We start from the raw sequence: 22983 nt of genomic DNA on the forward strand, positions 1-22983 counted from the left end.
CAAGCTTCCAATTCCTCGGTTATTGCTATCTATGGATAGATTAGCCAGGGCAGCCTACCTCCGAGTCCATGGTGTTGATCAATGCTGAAGAGACGCGCGTTCACAGAAAATCAGGTACACACGCACTGGCGCTCGTTGGTAGTGGGGGAGGGGCATGAGAGTTGTAAACATTCAAAATTTTGGCTAAGTCCACTCAATCTGCCAGACTTGCCGACTGCAGCTTTAAAATAACGTGTTCATATAACAACAAAACATAGGTTCATTCAATTTTCTGCCTCATGCGCATGTGCCAGAAACTCTACGTCATGATGACGTACTATTTTAACGAATTTGAGCCAGACGCGCCATCGCCATTTTGTGCACGAAAAGACGACGAGATCACGACAGAGTTGCTGCGCGGAAAAAGACGAAGGAGCTCTTATTTGAACGACTACAGATGGATTTTTATAGTAAGTATACCCTGATTTGTTCTTTCTTTCATGTAAAAATTAGGCTTGTTTCGTTTGCGCTCACCGACCGCGTATTGATTACAGGCTATTTTGACAAACTAAGACAACTTGATTAGTAATCAGGAGCCACACGCACTGGCACGCATATTTTTGCTAGCTACGTTACAGTGTGTTAGACACCGAGCTGCTGTCGAGACGTGAGCAGAAAGAGAAGTCGTCTTTGACTAGTATTAATGTTAGTAAATATATATATATATATATTAAAAAAAAGTGTATATAAGTTACTTTTTAGCGTGTTCTTGATCGGATCTCTTTATCGTTAGAAACACAGAATGACCAGTAACGTTAATATCTGAAGCACCGCCGCCAGTCCATATTTATTTTTACCATTACGATTAAAAATACCATATGATTTTGACAACCTTAATGTTTTTGAGCACGTGCAAACGGTGCGTCTTCTGTAGGCCTATATAGGTAACTTGCCATGATTTTGTATTAATACTAATTCAACTTTTTGTAGTTAATAATCACATGATTAAACTTTTATGTCAATTGAACAGAAAAGGAAAGAGAGCAAATGGCTGTGGCGATGATGAAGAGGACTCCAGACATCACATTTGTTGATGCTGCTATGAGCAGTGTGCTGTATTCTTTGAGAAGACAAGAAGTCGTTGATGAGGAGCCACCAGTGTCACAAATGAAAATCCGATGGCCAGCCATTTTCACAGAGAGACAGGTAAATTGTGTTTATTTATTTCTGTGTGCTTTGAATTAATCAGAAAATCTTGGGCTGTGAAAGTTGTGCTGTTCTATTAGAAGATATGGGCAAACTTACTGTAATATCCTAAGATTATATGACCAGTTCTTTAATGTTGAGTGAAAATGTCACTGAGACCCTGGCATCTTTGTTCAATTTGTAAATGTATTTATGTTTTTATAGATCAGCAAAGAATTCACCAGGCTTGTGTCAAAGGACCCGAGCAAGTCCTTTTTGGAAGGCCTAGCCCTAGATGGTCATCTCTCAAAGCTGATACAGTTATTCCGGTCAAAGCGTTATGAGGACATTCCAGAAATGACTTCAATACTAGAGAGCCTTGATAAGAACGTGAGTCAATTTATTTTAAAGCAGTCTTTCTCTCCCCAAAATGACAATTCTGTGATCATTTACTCACTTACTCACTACTCACATCTAGTGTTGTCACGATACCAAAATTATTGTTTCGATACCGATACCAAGTCAAGTATTGCGATTTCGATACTTTTTCGATACTTTTCCTGAAAAGGGAGAAACACTCTCAAATATCATTGCTGTGCTTTATTTTAAAACCGGGACAACATTCTAATCATATAACACTAATAAATGAACATATGAACAGCAGATATATTAAACATTTGAACAAAATATGAAATATCAAAATATAAAAAATAAATTAGAGCAATGACATTCAAGGTAATTTTTTTATATAAATTTAGCAGCATTATCTCATTTATCATAAGAAACATAAGAGCTTTATCTTGATTCTGAACTTTGAATAAAAATATGAACAGCGATTATATTAAACAATGTTTAATATTGGTAACATATGATAAGCCTCATTGGTGATATATTTGACATGTGGGGAGAGAGTTATGGAATATAGCAGCAAAGACAACGTCGGCAGTGTTGACGGCAAAATAGGCTACAGAATAATTCGTTCTGTATCGAGAGGTGCAATATTTGAAAATCGATCATATTTTTTTAATTACATTTATATTGTATTTATGTCAAAACTTTCAAACATCAAAATGTCATTTATTAATATGTATTCGTGTCAAAATGACATAGAAACATCTTTTCCTATTCTATTTTGCCTGGGAACGCTTCCATCACGCTTGCGTGACGCGTGAAAAATAGGCGTCGGTTCTATTTATAGCATGCACGCGTTTTCCGCGCGTCTCGAGCTGCGCCCAGACTCGTGTGTCACGCAGGCAGTTAACATGGGAGCCGAAATAAAAACGGACACGACACGCAGCCAGTGTGTCGCCGGCCTTACAAATCTGGAACGCGGTCATTCTTAGAAGTATGGATACTAATAAATGAAGGAATCGTGACGTTTTTAATTTCCGCTTTACTTTTGAAGTATCGGTGCACCGTGCAACAGAGCAAGGTAGGCTACGTACTTCCATATGTCACTCCTCGCGTCAACTTTTTCTACGAGTCGTGGACCACTTGTGCTCGCACATGCAGCCATCTCGCTGTAGTGTTTTGTCCATAGACGGTTTTGTCACATGACACAGACAGCGGCAGGTTCTTTGCTGCGTGCGTCAGGAAAAAAACACAGACGTCCATAGGGAGGCGTTTTAAAAAAAAAATTTTTTTTAAGTATCGATACTGATAAATTTAGGTATCGTGACGTTTTTAATTTCCGAGTATCGCGATACTTTTGAAGTATCGGTACACCGTGCAACACTACTCACATCATAAACCTATTGATAGTGACATCTTTTCATACAATGACTTCAGAGTAAGCATCTAAAAAGTAACCTATTCAATTTGCATGTCATATTCAAAGTCTTCTGAAATCATACAATGTCTTTGTAGGATGAAAACATAAAATGTCAGTCTTTGTTTACAATGATGTTTTATTGTATTAGCTACTACATAAAAAACCAAGCCTCATTGGTTCTTGCAAGTCTTTTGATCAAATGTCATGACACAAGAACTAATGAGGTTTGATGTTGTTGTTGTTGTAGTATGTCGTAGTAACCTTAACACTGATATGATCTGATTAGTTCATTGCACATAGTTTTAAAACTTTTAAAATAGGCAACATGACTCATCCACTACTTTTAACTTCATTTTTTATAGTGTTGACTTTTCCTTTATAGAGCTTAACAGCCTAGCCATTGTTCATTTATGAATATTGATAGAATTACAATAGAAATTCAGTTTGTAAACGCTTTTGGCGTGTGTGCTTGTGCTGCTGCGGTCTCGTTCATTTGCCATGTTGTTTGTCTATCTCTATGGCAAACGCTGAGCCCGTTCAAAACTACGGGAGCCCAGACAGTACGTCCTTCAGGTCGATCACTGCAAACCAATCTTGGTCAAAATTATGCTCCACTTCAGTAGCACCTATACACCAAACTTTTGTACTTGTACCTAGTTATAGTTATATTATGTTATATTATGAAGACATTTACAGAGGGATTTGTAAATATATTATTCCTAGCCTGATTTATATAACATTTTATTCCAAAAAACATGGCGAAAATCTTTTTTTTTTAAGGCTATTAACAGTTTTTTCTGATTTACAGGATAACAAAAGTAGATATCCATAAATCCCTCTGTATTTTTTTTCCCCATCTAATATGTGAACACAATGAAAAAATCATTTTTAACCTGGCTTTATCCAATACTCAGATTTTGTTGTTTTAAATCTATGCAAATTAGTGCATATTTGATTAGATATTGCCTAATTTGCATATTTAAACATTAAATTACAGAAAACTTGTAATACATTTTGTTTCTCATCTTAATGTAGGTAATCAACTGTGAAAGTTTCATGATGATATCTGCTAGTTAAAAATTTTACCCTATTCACCTGTAGTGTCTCATCTTAATTTGCATTAAAAAAGGAAATCTCAGACAACTTGCAATGGTGTTTTTCTTAGTTATTATGTAATATGGAATACGTCACATATCATATATACACTGGGAACATTTAAGAGTGATATTGATTGAATATGTATGTCGGCCTTAAAAAAATTACACAAATAATGCTTAATTTCACCTTAAAAGTTGGTATTTTGCATATATATATACATAAAAAAGGCAGTGAGCCTCCATTATATCTTTGCTCTGACCCTTGACTATCGATCTAGAAACTTAATTTCCTCATCTTGATTGCCTACTTACAAAAAAACTAGGGGAAAATGGTCCAACGACTGAGCAAGATATGCAATTTGGCGGCCATTTTGATATGCAAATTAGAAGGTCAAAAACTCAAAATTTCGCTTGGGAACCAGTTTTTTTGGACTCAGCACCCTTGAAATATAAGGTAGGCCGGTTCCCAACTTGTACCCATAAATGCTCCTCACTTCTTATAGAAGGCCATTTTTCTGAAATCCGTCTAGTCCAGGGGTCGGCAAGTAACTTTGGCCGTGGGCCAATATTTTTTTTAGCCAGTAGATGGCGGGCCAGCTACACAGAGTAGGCCTATGGATACAAATTAAATAGTACTCTTATATAATATGATGGGTCCGTCACCATCCGTGGATCATTCGTTCAATCGTTTTTTCAAATTAAAACCAAAAATAAAAAGATGAAAAACGACTTGTTTTTCCATTATTTATTTCCTGAACTAAAATGAAAAAAACGAATAACGACGGGTTTTCTGATTTTCTGATTGTGCTCAGATCAAAAATAGAAAAAATGAATTACTGGATTAGACAAATTTTAATTTAGATTTTTAATTTTTAATTTAACACCTTTTAAACAGATAAAGTACTATTGTGGTAACAGATTACAGCCATTTTAATAAAGGTGTGAATAGCAATCATGCCTCATTCGCTTACAGTCCGACTTTTGAACTTTATTCCTTTTTTTATTATTATTATTTATTCGGGACACACAGATACACACCTAAGATTTAAGGAGGTCTGAGCGGGGCTGTTTTTCCCCCCGTCCCGCTCCCACAAGGTTCTATTCAGCAACCGCTTAAAATACACTCTGTGTTCACCCGCTTTATTTCCCGACCTCACGGGTCCGCAAAATTTAGATCTCGTTTCCATAATCTCACATTCAAATGTCTCTAAAAGAAAGTCTCGGAAAGAAGGAGATTAAGTACCCTATAATAATTATAAATGCTATACAAAAATTGTGTTCGTGTCAATATAAATATTAGGCTATTTTAACATTGTACTGTCAGCAGAGAAAAAAATGCCACAGAAAAAAAATATGAAATATAAATAACAAATTAAATAGGACAAAGCCTATCACTCAAATTTCTAAGCAACATAAACGAAAATCATATTGCCCTACTGACAAATGAAGTAGGCTATTTTCTGTCAAACTATTTCAAACATCCTTGCAAGAAAAGAATGTTGTTGACCGACAATGGTTTCAGTACCAAACAGCCCCTCAGAGCTAGGTGTACAGGTGGTCAGAATTAAGTGCGGATACGCTGTCAAAAGATGGACACAAAGTGGTCAAGCGTTTATAACTAGACGCGGCAGGCGCGAATTTGACGCGCTATTCCGTTCTCACTCCCAGGGCGTCAAAAACTGAAGCATGGTCAAGTGCCTTCCGCGTCACAAAGAAGACGTTGAAGGTACTCCTAGGCGTCATATTGACGAACAAGGAACTCCATTGATTTCAACGGTTTTCCTTATGCGTCAGATTAATGTAATCCCGCGCCGCATGATTCCCTATAGGCGTTTCACACAGTATGCGGCGGTGAAATCGCCGCGCGACTACGTCTTTTCTCAAGTAGTGTAAGAGTTTTGTGCAGCATTTAGGACTTCCAAAATAATCCGGCGGGCCAGAAAATATTCATGGCGGGCCAGTTTTGGCCCGCGGGCCGCCAGTTGTCGTTCCCTGGTCTAGTCTATTTGCGGTGGCTGCCACGAAATTATGGAACAGTTTACAATTTATATATCAGGGACCTTCCTACACTCGGTCAGTTTAAAAGCCATCTGAAAACATATTTTTTTATGATAGCGTAGCGTTTTTTGACTGTTTTATGATGTTTGTACTTTTTATTTAGATATATTGGATATGCATTTTTTTTTTTTTTTTTGCTTTTCTCTACTTATTATTTTACTGCTTGTACAGCACTATGGTCAACTTTGTTGTTTTATTAAGTGCTTTATAAATACATTTGAATTTGAATTTGTGTGTGTCCACATGATGTGTGTTATGGTGATGTGTTAGTAAATGAGTGGAGGGAAGAGGGAAGGAACCCCCCTTCCCAATACTTTCTCTATTTTACACACACACACACACACACACACACACACACACACTTCCATCATGGGCAGACATCCATCATGTGTCAGAAGTGCAAAGTGAGGCTTTGCCTGGTCACTGGACAAAATGCTCGCAACTGTTTTCTCAGCTTCCATTGCCCATAGAATATATCTGGTGTGGGGCACCACAGGGAAGATGGTAGAATTAAAAAAAACAAAACAGGAAAAAGGTGTTTTAAAAATCAGCACATGAACTGTTTAAAAAGTTATGAAATGTTAAATTTATATCCTACATAGGCAATGCATCTTGGGAGAAAAAGTTCATTTTTTTCCAATTTTTCTAATGTTGTATGGATAACATGAAAAAATGTAGCTAATTAATTGTTCATTAAATGTTTTAAAAGTTGTCATATGACCTATAATAAAAAAGAATACATTGCAAAATATTACCCTAAATGAGCAATGTATCTCGGGAGATACAGAGTGTAACTTAGAAAATAATGGGCATATTTTGGAAAAAATGCATGAACTGTCATTTTAGTCTAGATACATACAAAAATAGCAGTGAATCATTTTTCCATTAAATTTATTCATTAAAAAAAGGGTTAAAATTAAAAATGTAAATGTAATCCACAGAATATATTATACACCTCTGAAACGTTTTAGAATGAAACTGATTCCCTCCCCTGTGTGTGACAAATGTAGCACTGGGGCAATCGGCAGCTTTCTCCATGTATTCTGGGAATGTCCTTCAATCCTCAACTTCTGGGTTGATGTCTCTTCTGTATTATCACAACTTTTGGAACTGACAATTAATCCTGAACCATGTCTTTTCCTTCTTAACGATGTATCCTCTGCTGCCCTTACGTTAATTCAAAAACGGCCAAGAAAACCAATAATTATTAAATAATTATTAAATAATTAATAATTAGTTCTTGGTTTCCTCCTCATTCTTTATCAAAACAGCAGTGGTTGTCTTATGTTATAGATATTGTCCGTCTGGAGCGATCCACTGCCTTAATTAATAGGGCAAAGATTACAACTATTATGCACTGGAGCCAAGCTCATGACCGCTTGATTTCTATTCTCAAAACCTAAATGATCTAAGTTTGTTTTTCTTTTAATTTTATTGAGGCCTCAATTATCTTTATTTCAATAGACATTTTCTTCCTGTAAATCATTTATCTCTGACTATGCATATAGTTCAATTTTTATTTTGCATTATTATTATTTTATTAGTCCTTCTGTGTAAATGTTTCTCTTCTGTATATCTGTTTTATATTTGTTATCAGTTATGTTTTCCATATTGAAGTAATTTAGTGAAAATTTGTCAGTTTGAATGCTGATAACTTTGTTTGCAAGAAAATCAATAAAGTATTGGTCACAAAATTAAAAATGTAAATTATTTTTATTAATTACAATCCATCCAGGCCATAAATTAGCCACTTAGTGACTTCAGGCAGACTAAAGAAGGGGGAAAAAAGAGCAGAGATTAAAATGGATGTAGTATACTTTGTTTACAACACATTTAATTAGCACATGAATTGCTTCAAGAACACTTAAATCACAGGGACGTCTATCGTTTTGTACAATTGCTGCCCCTGAGGGTTGTTCCATAAAAGACGCTTAGAAAAGCGGGGATTAAACTCCAAAACCGGACTTGAATGAGCTTAACAAATACGTTGGGGCTAAAGTGGTTCCATAAAAGGTAATTGAAGTTCACGCAATCTCGCTAATTTGATCCAGGTTTATCAAGTCTAGATAATTGCGTGTGGACGCGTTTTTGAAGCAGCCCTAGAGGTCGATCTTGGATCAAATCGATCCACCATCAAACATCGTATATTTTGTGCTGTTTTATGCGTTTGTGATATGATTTTTTCCCCCTCAGTGCAAAACTTACATTTTACTGTTATATTCTCCATCTGTAAATGTTAGAAAGTCATGCAAATGTATCCATTTTGCTGCTAATCTTCATATTGAACGAGCGCTGCTGCGCGCATGCGCGCCAAATACGAGCGCAATCATTCTGACTAAAATATACATTTTGCTTGGAAAATTAATATGCAATATTTTATAACACTAGAAATATCTTCTAATTATAATAATTTATCTTTGGATAAGTTGCAGTGAACTTCTAGCGAACAGAAGTACTTCAGTGAACAGACGTAGCCTAATTCAGGGAAGTTTATTTTAAGAAACTAAATATATAAAGATACAAAATATAGTTTTACAAGAATTACAGCTTTTAATGCAATACTTTTTTGGAGAAAGCAAGAATTCCCAGTTTTAAATGAGTAGATTTAGTTTCTAAAGTACATTATGGAGAGGATAACATGAAATTGAGAGCAAATTTTGAAAAGATATGTGCAACTCTAAAATCAAAGAATATTCCATAAAATAAAGGAATATATATTAGCCTACATTAACTACATTTTTATACAACCCTCCCTCACTTTTATTTCTAGTTATTTGTTATTTTATTTATTGACTTATTTAATATTGAATATTTGATATTCAAATAATATTACTTGAATAACTATTAGGAATTGTGTGTCATTATAAGAGTTTGATATAAATATGTGAATGTTAAATTTTTATTAATATTTATTTATTGTTTTTTGTCTTTTCCCCCTTAAATCATATCTAAAAGTGTCTAACTATGTACTTTTTGGTTATTGCTCTAATCATGTGTTTTTTAGGCTATGTGTTGGTGGGTATTATCACAAAAGAAAAAAAAGTAGAAGGAAAAATAAATAATAAATGAATATTTATTGGGGGAAAATATGATGTTTTTAAAGGAACTGTCCATTTGTATAATTGTGTTAAATGTGTTTGAATTGAAAGCCACAATAAAGTACATAATAAATATATATATATATATATATATTAGGGGTGTCGTAATATACCGGTATTGACGATAATCGTGATATTCAAAGCATGAAATATCGACATCGTGTTAATTTAGAGCAATACAATATACCGGTATTGGCGATATTGGCGTTTTCTAGACGCAGCGCTCGTCCGCGCCCGCGCAGCTAGAGTGAAACACTCTGTCCACACCCGAAAAAAGTAAGCTGAGCTCGCCAGTATTAACAACAGAGTTCTTCGGCTTCAAAGAAAACAGCACCTTAGAGGTGGTCGCACACCGGACGAGAAGCGCAGCGCCACGTCTTTAAAATTCGAACACATTCTGTATGAGTGTACACACACCGGACGAGAAGCACAGCGCGGTTCTATTCGGCGTCTGTCCGCGTCGCCCAGCAACGGCTCAGGACCTTGTTCAAAATCCTGCCGCGACACAGAGCGCAGAAAAAAGTGTTCAGATCACAGACTCAGCACCTATTGTATTTAATTGTACAGTATAATCATAACATAGTACAGACATTATCTCAATTCCATAATGTCCTTAAACATAATGATATTGCTGGCCATAAACTGAGAAAGTGCGTGTCCGGTGTGCAATACCTCGAGTTGTCATAGACGCGACGCGGATATTATTTTACTAGTCATCATGGAATGGGAAACGTGACATTAACTGTTAACAGGGGGTTTCTGTGTTCATATATTTAATAAAGGGTGATTATTAAAATTAAGAACCCCGTTTTCTTTACTCATCTTATTTTTGTATTTGTATTTGCACTTGATTTTTTTATTCAAATCTGCTATCTGCATGACTTTATTGGCGCCAGTGCAACAACAGGTTTAAGAGCTTTTCAGTTCTTCAGGAAACCTTCAGACAGTGTTTGGCTTCAGTTTGAAACCAGATAAACTTCACATGCTTCTCTTCCTTCACAAAAATTTGCCATAGATTGAGTACCCCCCCCCCCCCCCCCCCCCCCCCATAGATTCTATAGATATCGCGATATATCGATATCGCGATATATCGATATCGTGAATTCTTTTGGCCACAATAAACGTGGTGTGAAAAATCTAACATCGTGACAGCCCTAATATATATAGGCCTATATATATATATATATATATATATATATATATATATATATGCTAAAATATTTGTTATTTGGACATTAGATGTGCCTTATTTAGAATTTTAAACCTACAAGTGTATTTTTATGATAGCAATAACTGTAAAGGGACTATTGTAATGGGGTAAATCAAATGTAGGCTAATATACTGTCAATTACTAAGCTCAGATTCATCTTACCAGCTAACATTTATACTGTGCTTTTGTAATTATTTATTTTTAATTTTGTGATTTTAACTTCTGCTTTAAAAGCTTTTTTTAGATTGTGTTCTAATGTTCTTCTAATAATCATAAACATGTACTACAGCTGCCAAACAAAACCAGAGAGAATTGTATTCATAAATCTTTAAAACAATCTAATTAAATCTTGGGCACAAAACATTCAGCCAGTAAAAAAAGAAAACCTGTAGTATATATATTGTATTTATCTATCAATATATCTATCTATATAGATAGATATATTGTCTAATTTATCATTGCAGCCTTATTTAAGTTGACTTTCTGCATACTGTGTATTTATTTTTGGACTCATAATGGTTAATAAAGTCCAATAATGGTATGAGAGAGTGTCAGTGGTAATATCATTGTGTTCTTGTCGGTCAGTGTTAGAGGATCTGTGTAACAGCTGAGGCTTAGCCTGACAGTTAGCCTGCCCTGGACCAGGCTAGTTTCCCAGCATAAGTTGCCAGGGTAACTGAGTTTGAACTATTTTAAGTTTGCTTTATGAAACAGAATCCACCGACAATAAGTCTGACTGACCAAAATAAGCTTGTATTCTAATCTTGTTTTATGGAACAACCCTCTGGAGTGAAAGAGCATGTAAATACTGTGATACTCACTAAACAAAATGAGGAGGAAGACTCCAAACAGCACCAGCATGCAAAGAATACAAATGGCCCACTTCTGCAAAATCAACAAACAAGTATACATTGTCATTTGGTGTAGAGCTGCATCTAACGATTATATTTGTTGTCGATTAATCTATCGATTATTTCTTCGATTAGTCGACTAATCTAACGATTATTTTTCTGATTAATCTAATGATTATTTTTGGGATTAGCTGATTTATCCATTGGCAAACTTTACAATAAATAAGTACAACAATATATCAGCTGTATTTTGAAGAGGGTAGTGCATCTGAATATTATTTTAACATGAAATCTATGAATGATGACAAAAAAAAAAATATTTCAGAAAGGGTAGCCTAATTGTCATTTTATTATGAAATATGCGAACAGGAAGCATTTTAAGCTTTATTTTTAACTAATGGTACTGTTTCATAAAATGTAAGATACAGTCACAGGCCTATTTAGGAAACGTGTTTAATATAGTCTGTTATTAATTACTTTAGTGGGAGTATGATTTACTCAATTAACTTGTCCGAAAATGCACTTGTGTTTATCTGCAAAAAGGTTCACATACACTAGATTGCAGCCTAGGCTACTGTTAATGTAAATATAACGTTAGTCGTTTGTTTTTAAAGTCTACATTAGAGACCTGCACGGGACGGATTTCTCCCTTAATGATTTCTAAAAAGCTGACATCTCAGTTCATCGCGATCTCACAAATCTCTGTTATAAATGAAACTGGCTGCACAATTAATCTTTCATAATATCTACACTTTGTTTGCTATAATCAGAAGATTTGCCAGTATGCAGAATTCAGCACTGAACAAAAAGTCAATTTTGAGCGGTGAGGGGGTTCTATAAATGCATCTGATTTGCGTTCAAGAAACCAACACATCTGTCTGTGATTGGCTACATTGATCAACGCTGCAAACATGTTATAAATAGATAGAGACTCTGGCCTGTAAATCGTTTCTATTTTGTTTGTTATTGTTGCTTTTGCTTTTGTGCAACAGACAGAGGTGGGACAAAGTCATTGTTATGCAAGTCACAAGTAAGTCTCAAGTCTTTGCCCTCGAGTCCCGAGTCAAGTCGAGTCAAAGATGAGGCAAGTCCCGAGTCGAGTCAAAAGTCAAAGCCAACAAGTCTCAAGTCGAGTCCAAAGTCCTACCATTTTAGTTTCGAGTCATTTCAAGTCCTCTTACCACAGAAATAAAATTTATACAAATCATGTACGTCTGTAAGATTTGTATTTATTTAAACCTCTTTTTATACTTTGATTTATAATCAAATACAGTAAAAAACAGAAAATTTAATTTTCACAAAAAATGCTTGTATTTCAGCATATTGCACTAGAACAATGCACAGCATGCAGCTTCAGTCCTGTATTGTATTAACCTCATATTGCAAAACACTTTAACTTTCAAATAGAGGGTCGTTTTAGCCTAAACCTTTTTAAACATGTCATCAATAAAATCCTCACTCCTCAAAATTATCACTTCTGAAAAACTGGACCAACCTGATAATATAATTGGAATGTGTGTTGCAGTGCATATGCGGTGCAAGACCAGCACGCGCGATAGTGCTTTCACATATGCTGCGTTTGCAGTGCGTGATCCGCAGCTGTACCACAAATACATGTACTCACTATTTGTATTTCAAATCCAGAAGTTATTAGCATCTTTTATTTAAAAACAATTTTTTGTCAGCATTGCGATTCTCTTTGTACACACGTATACACTCTTTAAAAGACGTATTCACGTTTACTGTAAATACAATTTAAACAACGTATTATTTAATGCATTACTCTTATAGAATTATAGCCTATATTAAGTTGCTCAAACAAGTGGTAAAATATTTAACCATGTACTTATATTAAAATCGCAAAAACAGCAGACTCATACTCTTTCTTTTGCATAATTTAAATCTTTATACAATAAATCTCACATGTCACAAAGAACTTGTTTTTCCACCTCCACGAATGAGACGAGTGTTATGTTGCCTTGTTGAAATATGTATTTTCCCCTGATTTAGGCTACCCCGGTCTTACGTCTCAGCATTGCGATTCTCTTTGTACACATATACACTCTTTAATAGACGTATGCACGTTTAAACACAATTTAAACAACGTAGGCCTATTATTCAATGCATTACTTCTACTTATATGAAGTTCCTAAAGCAAGTGGTCAAATATTTAACCATAGGCTACTTATATAAAAAAACAGCCGACTCTCATGTCTTTTATTTTATATTTAAATTAATACAAAAAATCTTGCATGTCACAAGGAACATGTTTTTCCACCTCCACGAATGAGACGAGATTTGTTCATTATGTGGCCTTGTTGAGGTAAATTGTAGTTTTCCTTGCTTTACCCTGGTCTTAAAGTGAAAATAGTATTTAATTAAATACATTTATGGTGAGATTACTACATTTTATTTAATTAATCACATTTATGGTGAAATTACTAAATTTTTAGGTCAATCTGTGTTCATGTTGACCACGAAACATGCGCTGTCACTTTAATTCAGCGCGTGCAGCACATGTGCAGCACAGCAGAAATAGACTCGGTGCGGAAACGATCGCGGCACTGCTGTATACGCACCGCACCTGGAACGGATCGACGGACTGCAACCGCGTGCAGTGTGAAAGCTCTAACCTGTTAACATGGGTACGGAAAAAAATACGCACCCGCTGGCGCATACGCACTGCAAACGGAGTATGTGTGAATGTGAAACGGGCGTTATGCTGTCGAATCAAAACAACGTGGGACTACAGTGATTGGATGTCGTGCAGGCAGCGCGCGCGCTCTCTGCATGCATACAGGTGGTGCACATTTTTTTCACAGATGCAGATAAACTGAGAGCGGCGCGGCCATGTGGACATTTTTTCCCCCAGTTTTCATGGGAAGTAGCAAGTCTTCTCGAGTCAAAAGGCGCAAGTCCAAGTGAAGTCACGAGTCATTGATGTTAAAGTCCAAGTCGAGTTGCAAGTCTTTGTACATTTTGTCGAGTCGAGTCTGAAGTCATCAAATTCATGACTCGAGTCTGACTCGAGTCCAAGTCACATGACTCGAGTCCACACCTCTGGCAACAGATGAATGACAATTTATTTGTTTATAGATGTTACATTTATAGATAATTCTATTTTGCGGGAGTTTCGCGAATCGTTTTATTCTCCCGCAACCAGCACACACACACACACGGGTGCATTACCGCCCGCGCCCGCACTCGGCCATCAGATCCATATTTCCGCGCCGCACTCTGTTGCGTTGGGTCCTGCGGGAGTGCAGGTCTCCAGTCTACATGTGCATACACAACTTTTAAAAAGCGTAGTTTAAAGTATTCCCATACTTTGGATGATCGTGGTCTGTCATTTTCACCATGAAGCAGAAGCCGCCATTACTTGATATTTAAACGTAAATAATTAATGTGACGCGTCGACGCATTTCATGCGTGTCGACGTATTTTCAGAGGCGACGTAATCGATGACGTCGACGCGTCGTTGCGGCCCTAATTTGGTGCCTATGATGGCGCTTTCAGATCACTTATCCATTATTATGACCGCCACTAGCGTAGCTAGCGAAAGCGGTCATATAGGGATTGTCAAAGGTTTTTTTTTTTTTTTTTTTTTTTGTCATCTACTGAATTTTTTCGTCAACGATACCAGGGACACCGAAACACCGGGGAACATGAAATTTGGTGGGCATGTAGCCCCACTAGACTTTTACGGAAAAATTTCGTTTGATCCCCGGGGGCCACTCACCCCCCGCGCTGGGCCCCCCCAAACCCCAAAAATGCAGTTTTTCCTAAATAACTACCTGAACCGTGGCACCGAGGATGAAGACATTTTTATGGTATGTTGGTCTTAAGGGCCCACATCAACCTAGCCCATAATCACTCATTTGTGATTTGCGCCCCTCCCATAAAAAAATGAAAATGCAATATTATTCTGCTTTAATCGCCCCTATCTTCAGTTGAGATGTTCAGAACTGCACCATATTTCATGTGTATGATTAACTTGACATCCTCTGGGGGTATGCTAAGTTTCGTAGAATTTCATCCATGGGGGGGTATAAAATAAATTCATTTATGTGCACATTTAGTAGGGGTGTGACGAGATTAAAACGCGACGAGATTTCTCGTCGAGGTGAAACTTTGTCTCGTGAGTTGTTGTGATGTCAGCGTGATGCCACTTTTAAATCTTTTGTGTGCCGTGCCAATCACTCCGCGCACACACACACAATCACTGTCCCTTGCTCACTCACTCACTCGCACGCACACACACACACACACACGCTCTCTCCCGCGCGCACACACGCACACTCACTGTTGCTCGCACTCTCACTCACTCTCGCACACACTCAACCCGTCGTGGAGGACCGTTAAAATTAAACATGCTAGTCTTTCTGTAGTGATGTCCTGAAGCATCGAAAACGCGTAGGTTGTCGCCCACTATGACACACTATACGAAATGAAACGATCGAATCTTGCGTCCCGACGCCCGTTGTCCTTTACGCATCTCCACGAAACGGATCGCGCCAAAATCGCGCTCAAATAGTGTAATCTGAACCAGGCAGGTAATAAACATTTGACCTATCACGCAAAGAACCTATTAAAGCACTAAGACATGGGAACAGTATAGCTAACATTCATATCACAAGTCATATCGACATCGCAATATTAAACAATGTTATCGCACATCGCAGCTTTTCCTCATATCGTGCAGCCCTCATAAAGGTCTCAACTGCTGCCAGAAATTGTAGACATGCTTATATGTCTACTGTTCTGTGTAGTTAATTTATCTCTTTTTCATGCTTGAAGAAAAAATGTGTTTCTGTTTGAACTTGTAGTTTTGAGAGAGCTGTACTTTGATTATGGATACACTTACTGTTTGCATTTAAAGTGTTATTTCAGTTATTTATATTTATTTATACTGTTTTATTTATTTTTTTATGTTCGATTTGTGGAAAGGAGTTAGATTTCTCTTATGAAATCGTACAGGGGAGAAGCCAGAAGGTAGAGTTTATAGCAAAACATTTAGCAGTGTTTGCATGTCCTTTACTGCATAGAATTCATTAAAATAGAAGTAAAATAACATTCATTACAAGTTGATTTCAAAATGCACCTAAATTGTTTTGCATTTTGTGATTTTCAGTTGAATAAAAGACTATTTTCCATTCATATTAGGGCTGAACGATATTCTGTTTTAACATCGACATCGCGATGTGCGAATGAGCGATAGTCACATCGCCGGAACATGCGATGTGAAGGGTAACATTAGTAGTACCCATAAGAGAACGGTAGCACACAGTAAACACGAGTTTGTTGTATGGCTTTTTGCTGGGGTGACATACGCGTTCTGCGTGCCTGCACAGTGATTGGTTCGCTGTCCCGCAGCTCACCGCGCTCACAGCCAACATTCAAAAATGCGCGACGAAGAGGATCCGCCGCAAAAAAAGTCAAAATCAGCTATTTGGGACTAGCCTATTTCGTCTACAAAAAGGAGGATGTTGACCAAAAAGAGGTAGGCTACTTTGCTGGAGTGTTATAAAGTTGTGGATGGTTGTCTTTTTTAAACATTCGTTTATTTTTCGTGTTCGCATTTATGAGGAAAAAACAATGTTACGTGACATTACGGACGCGACCGTTATGAAAGCGCCACTAAAAGACTGCTTTAAAACTTTCACAGAGACCTCAAACAGAAAGCACAAAGCCTTTCTTTAAAACGAATTTCGTTTTGTATTAATTGTATCTTAATTTTAATCAGTATTTCATTATCCAATTTCCTGGATTTAATAATGATTAATAATAATTAAATATAGCAGCCAGCGCCTGAACCGGAGATTAAGCTATCATCCATGAACCGAAACTCAGCGTAAAAGGTAGCCTACTCGCCTCACACACCTAAAAAAAAAAGAAATATATCTATTATCTACAGAAATCTCTACTTTTAAACAGAACCATTAAAAAAAATATATAGCTATATTTAATCTGTATGAAAAGTGCATTTCTCCCGATCACTGCTGCTAAGATCGCGAGTCAGTATATTGTCAACTTCATCTTTACAGAAAACACTTGTTTATTAATAAACAATTCAAATGTCTCATTGTAATATTTTACATATTATGAATCATTACTTTTGCTGGGTCTAGGTGGCGTTTACATGAACGCGTCACTGAATTTGTTCCTTGTAATGAAGCTTGCTTATTTGTGAAATTATTAATAACATGGAATGGTAATTATTGACTTTAGCCTGGATTGATGGCTTGCAATATCGCGATATATATCGTTGGGGGAAAAATATCGCAATGTAATTTTTTTTCCAATATCGTGCAGCCCTAATTCATATATTTCATCATTGAGGATTTCTTAAAAATTGTGTAAAAATCTCGTCTTGTCTCGTTCTCGTGAACCCAATCTCGTGTCTCGTCTCGTCTCGTGGAGTAAGCGTCTCGTCACACCCCTAACATTTAGTGACTGTACACACTCATCGACCCGTAGATGGTGCTGTTGAGCGAAAGGGTTGCTGGTTTAGGATGATACTGTCACACACACACATGCAGGAATACAAACAAACGCAAGCATGCACACACACTGACATCCACACACACCCATACACACACATACAAATCCACACGCACAAACACACACACGCACACACACACATGTACGCACGCATACATACACGCACAGACACACACACACACACACACAGACACACATACACATACACACAGACAGACATGCACATACTACTACTTTTTTTAGGTATATACATAAACACGCAATAGAGCCAAATTGCTCCACGTCATTTATTTTTGTGGAAAGCCAGTGCAGGCCTGAGCGGCGGTCATATTTTGTACTGCCATGCGGTACATCTAGTTTATGTTTTATTTTGTATTTTTTGTTTGTTTGTTTAAAAAAAAATACTGTATGTCGTTATATTTCCCATATTTTTAACTTTAAATGTAATGACGTTTTGGAATAACAAAAATAAATCTCACGCATATAAAACGCATTTAAAATAAATTAGTGCATGGTATGAGTGCTGAACTCCCTTGTTTTACCTTTGCATTTCTCCACCTTTGCCGCAGGGCTGCCAGTGGTCCCGACGGTGGTCTCTCTAATGGAGCTGACCTCCTGATAAATGAGCTCCTGAAAAATGTTACCACAAAATGAAAGAAAAGTAGAAGATTTAACATTAAACAACGTCTAGACAAAGTGACACGGTCCTTATTCCAAGAATTGTTGATGCACAGAGCCCTGAAAAGGGAAACCGCTTCATTTTGTGGGTATGTGTGGATAAAAAAATACATTTTTACTCAACAGTTGTTACTCTGGTTAAAGCAGTTTCTGTTTATTTTGTAAAAGTCTTGGATGGTTTGCTGAATCGTTTTCGAGTTTACGACCCCACTGACAACTACAAGTCAATTTCTGAAAATACTTGGGACAATGGACTGTGGAGTACCCAGAACAGTGGAGGCTGGCTGACTCTAACAACTGTGGGGTTTTGGTTTGTACAGTAAGTTAAATAAATGCTATTATTTATTTATTTTATTTTATTTTTATCTACATTACTTTAACAACTTTTATTGTTTATGTAATATGTTTATTGCATTAGATGGCAGAAATGGAGGTGAGGGACAAATGGACCTCTATGAAAAACGAAGTGATACAGGGAGAAGATCTGTGGCATCTGAGAATATATCACGCATCATCAATGGCAGCATATGCTGTTCAGCATATGAAGTATAAAAGGTATGTGTAAAATGTGTGTCCTCATTCATATAAATCAATTTAAAAGTTTAATAATTCAAGTAGATCGATGATTTTTTAAATATAGGACAGTCGAGGAGGTGGGAAAAAAAGGAATTTGTTCTCTTGTCAGTGATACTGAAATTCTGGTACATGTAAGACTTTACAAAATTTAAAATGGCTAGATATTGTTTGCTATACTAAATATTTTTTTTCAGGAGTTGTTTCAAGGAATTGTGAAAGGCTCACATGAAACCCAACCTAAGAGCTTTCATCCAGCCTTGTCAGCACATGTTGAGGAACTTCTAGGACACATCGACAACATTGTGTTTGAGCAAAAGAAGGACAAAAAGCTTGAACATACTGACCTTTCAATGTTCAAGTTTACTGCTGCACTGGCCTGAAAATGAACTTTTTGGGTTGAAGCTCCTGCTTCTTTTGGTGAGCTCCTGATAAATGATGAAAAAATAAGAATAGTTTTACCACAAAATGAAAGAAAAGTAGAAGATTGGTAAAAAAACAAACATATTACATGCAAAACAAGACCGCCGTGACACAGGACTGTTTGCAGAGGCTGTGGATTACAGGTAATAATGTTGTAAATAATGTTCAGTTTCTTTGACAGACCAATTGTTTTGCTTCATACGACATCAATGAATCGTCCGGAGCCACAGGTATTAATTTTGTTTTGCCTGTAATATGTTTTTTTGACTCAAACTGACTGTAGCTATTGACTTGCATTATATGAATCATCAAGGACTACATTTTCAGCTAAAAATCTTTACTGTTTAACTTGTAGTTGCGTAGCTGTCAATGGAGGGAAAGAAATCTCAGATTTCATTAAAAAGATCTCAATTAATTTGTGTTCAGAAGATGAATAAAAGTCTTACTAGTTTGGAACAACATGAAAGTGAGTAATAAATGACAGTGGCACCGAGGATGAAGACATTTTTATGGTATGTTGGTCTTAAGGGCCCACATCAACCTAGCCCATAATCACTCATTTGTGATTTGCGCCCCTCCCATAAAAAATGAAAATGCAATATTATTCTGCTTTAATCGCCCCTATCTTCAGTTGAGATGTTCAGAACTGCACCATATTTCATGTGTATGATTAACTTGACATCCTCTGGGGGTATGCTAAGTTTCGTAGAATTTCATCCATGGGGGGGTATAAAATAAATTCATTTATGTGCACATTTAGTGACTGTACACACTCATCGACCTGTAGATGGTGCTGTTGAGCGAAGGGTTGCTGGTTTAGGATGATACTGTCACACACACACATGCAGGAATACAAACAAACGCAAGCATGCACACACACTGACATCCACACACCCATACAAATCCACACGCACAAACACACACACGCACACACACACATGTACGCACGCATACATACACGCACAGACACAGACACACACACACACACACAGACACACACATACACACAGACAGACATGCACATACTACTACTTTTTTTAGGTATATACATAAACACGCAATAGAGCCAAATTGCTCCACGTCATTTATTTTTGTGGAAAGCCAGTGCAGGCCTGAGCGGCGGTCATATTTTGTACCGCCATGCGGTACATCTAGTTTATGTTTTATTTTGTATTTTTTGTTTGTTTGTTTAAAAAAAAATACTGTATGTCGTTATATTTCCCATATTTTTAACTTTAAATGTAATGACGTTTTGGAATAACAAAAATAAATCTCACGCATATAAAACGCATTTAAAATAAATTAGTGCATGGTATGAGTGCTGAACTCCCTTGTTTTACCTTTGCATTTCTCCACCTTTGCCGCAGGGCTGCCAGTGGTCCCGGCTGTGGTCTTTCTAATGGAGCTGACCTCCTGATAAATGAGCTCCTGGAAAATGTTACCACAAAATGAAAGAAAAGTAGAAGATTTAACATTAAACAACGTCTAGACAAAGTGACACGGTCCTTATTCCAAGAATTGTTGATGCACAGAGCCCTGAAAAGGGAAACCGCTTCATTTTGTGGGTATGTGTGGATAAAAAAATACATTTTTACTCAACAGTTGTTACTCTGGTTAAAGCAGTTTCTGTTTATTTTGTAAAAGTCTTGGATGGTTTGCTGAATCGTTTTCGAGTTTACGACCCCACTGACAACTACAAGTCAATTTCTGAAAATACTTGGGACAATGGACTGTGGAGTACCCAGAACAGTGGAGGCTGGCTGACTCTAACAACTGTGGGGTTTTGGTTTGTACAGTAAGTTAAATAAATGCTATTATTTATTTATTTTATTTAATTTTTATCTACATTACTTTAACAACTTTTATTGTTTATGTAATATGTTTATTGTATTAGATGGCAGAAATGGAGGTGAGGGACAAATGGACCTCTATGAAAAACGAAGTGATACAGGGAGAAGATCTGTGGCATCTGAGAATATATCACGCATCATCAATGGCAGCATATGCTGTTCAGCATATGAAGTATAAAAGGTATGTGTAAAATGTGTGTCCTCATTCATATAAATCAATTTAAAAGTTTAATAAATCAAGTAGATCGATGATTTTTAAAATATAGGACAGTCGAGGAGGTGGGAAAAAAAGGAATTTGTTCTCTTGTCAGTGATACTGAAATTCTGGTACATATAAGACTTTACAAAATTTAAAATGGCTAGATATTGTTTGCCATACTAAATATTTTTTTCAGGAGTTGTTTCAAGGAATTGTGAAAGGCTCACATGAAACCCAACCTAAGAGCTTTCATCCAGCCTTGTCAGCACATGTTGAGGAACTTCTAGGACACATCGACAACATTGTGTTTGAGCAAAAGAAGGACAAAAAGCTTGAACATACTGACCTTTCAATGTTCAAATTAACAGCAGCATTGGCCTTAAACTGAACTTTTTGGGTTGAAGCTCCTGCTTCTTCTGGTGAGCTCCTGATAAATGATGAAAAAATAAGAATAGTTTTACCACAAAATGAAAGAAAAGTAGAAGATTGGTAAAAAAACAAACATATTACATGCAAAACAAGACCGCCGTGACACAGGACTGTTTGCAGAGGCTGTGGATTACAGGTAATAATGTTGTAAATAATGTTCAGTTTCTTTGACAGACCAATTGTTTTGCTTCATACGACATCAATGAATCGTCCGGAGCCACAGGTATTAATTTTGTTTTGCCTGTAATATGTTTTTTTGACTCAAACTGACTGTAGCTATTGACTTGCATTATATGAATCATCAAGGACCACATTTTCAGCTAAAAATCTTTACTGTTTAACTTGTAGTTGCGTAGCTGTCAATGGAGGGAAAGAAATCTCAGATTTCATTAAAAAGATCTCAATTAATTTGTGTTCAGAAGATGAATAAAAGTCTTACTAGTTTGGAACAACATGAAAGTGAGTAATTAATGACAGAATTTACATTTTTGTGTGAACTACCCCGTTAACGGCAAGTAGAGACTTAAGTGTTTTATATAAACTTTGAGTACTTGTGCAAAAATGCACAGTGGCACTGTTTTGCATTGTTTCTTTTGTGAATTTGTTTTAATATGCTTAATAAATAAAAAATGGATCAAAAGTAAAGCCCTTGAATATGTCAAATTTACTGTCCAAATATTTTTTCTTTGAATGCATGTTTACTGTGAAGTAGTGGCTGTGAGTTAGTGCTAACAATAGATTATCAGGTGGTATTTTAGTGTAAAAAAGTACAGTAATTCAACTTTTTATTGCCTAAGCATTTTGTGTTAAAAACAGAAAAAATATCAGTGGCATAAGACCATAAGATATAAGATCATGTAAATGAGAAGATTCATGAAATTCTTGATATGTAGAGAGAGCGAGTGTGTTTGTGTACTGTCAACAAAATGAGCTGGCCCTGGGGCCTGTTGCACAAAACTAGGATAAGGGATTAAGCCAGAATATCTTGGTGATCCTGGCTCAATTGATCCATAATCCGGTTGCACTAAAGCTGGATAGGGGGCAGGAGGATATGTTATGGTATAAATTACCATGGAGATTT

The 22983-nt window shown here is 36.5% G+C and overlaps 1 protein-coding gene across 1 annotated transcript; it reads left to right on the plus strand.

The window, feature by feature from the left end:
- The first annotated feature begins 366 nt into the window (after positions 1-366).
- Positions 367-22752, plus strand: LOC311282011 (uncharacterized protein). Its single transcript, XM_084395476.1, has 10 exons — positions 367-449; positions 1010-1185; positions 1390-1554; positions 18320-18517; positions 18597-18747; positions 18847-18983; positions 20792-20989; positions 21069-21219; positions 21319-21455; positions 21670-22752. Exons 1-4 carry the CDS (start codon positions 437-439, stop codon positions 18350-18352), a joined length of 387 nt encoding a protein of 128 aa, XP_084251602.1. The 5' UTR covers positions 367-436; the 3' UTR covers positions 18353-18517; positions 18597-18747; positions 18847-18983; positions 20792-20989; positions 21069-21219; positions 21319-21455; positions 21670-22752.
- Positions 22753-22983: the final 231 nt, after the last annotated feature.

The sequence above is a fragment of the Rutilus rutilus genome, assembly GCF_951802725.1.
Source record: "Rutilus rutilus genome assembly, chromosome: 22".
NCBI classification, from domain to species: Eukaryota; Metazoa; Chordata; class Actinopteri; order Cypriniformes; family Leuciscidae; genus Rutilus; species Rutilus rutilus.

What these genes read in the sequence shown, in the direction of transcription:
- LOC311282011 (XM_084395476.1), top strand. An exon ending in CCATTTTCACAGAGAGACAG is followed by an intron (nt 1,186 to 1,389) that starts GTAAATTGTGTT and finishes ATGTTTTTATAG; the next exon opens with ATCAGCAAAGAATTCACCAG. An exon ending in TAGAGAGCCTTGATAAGAAC is followed by an intron (nt 1,555 to 18,319) that starts GTGAGTCAATTT and finishes CCTTTGCCGCAG; the next exon opens with GGCTGCCAGTGGTCCCGACG.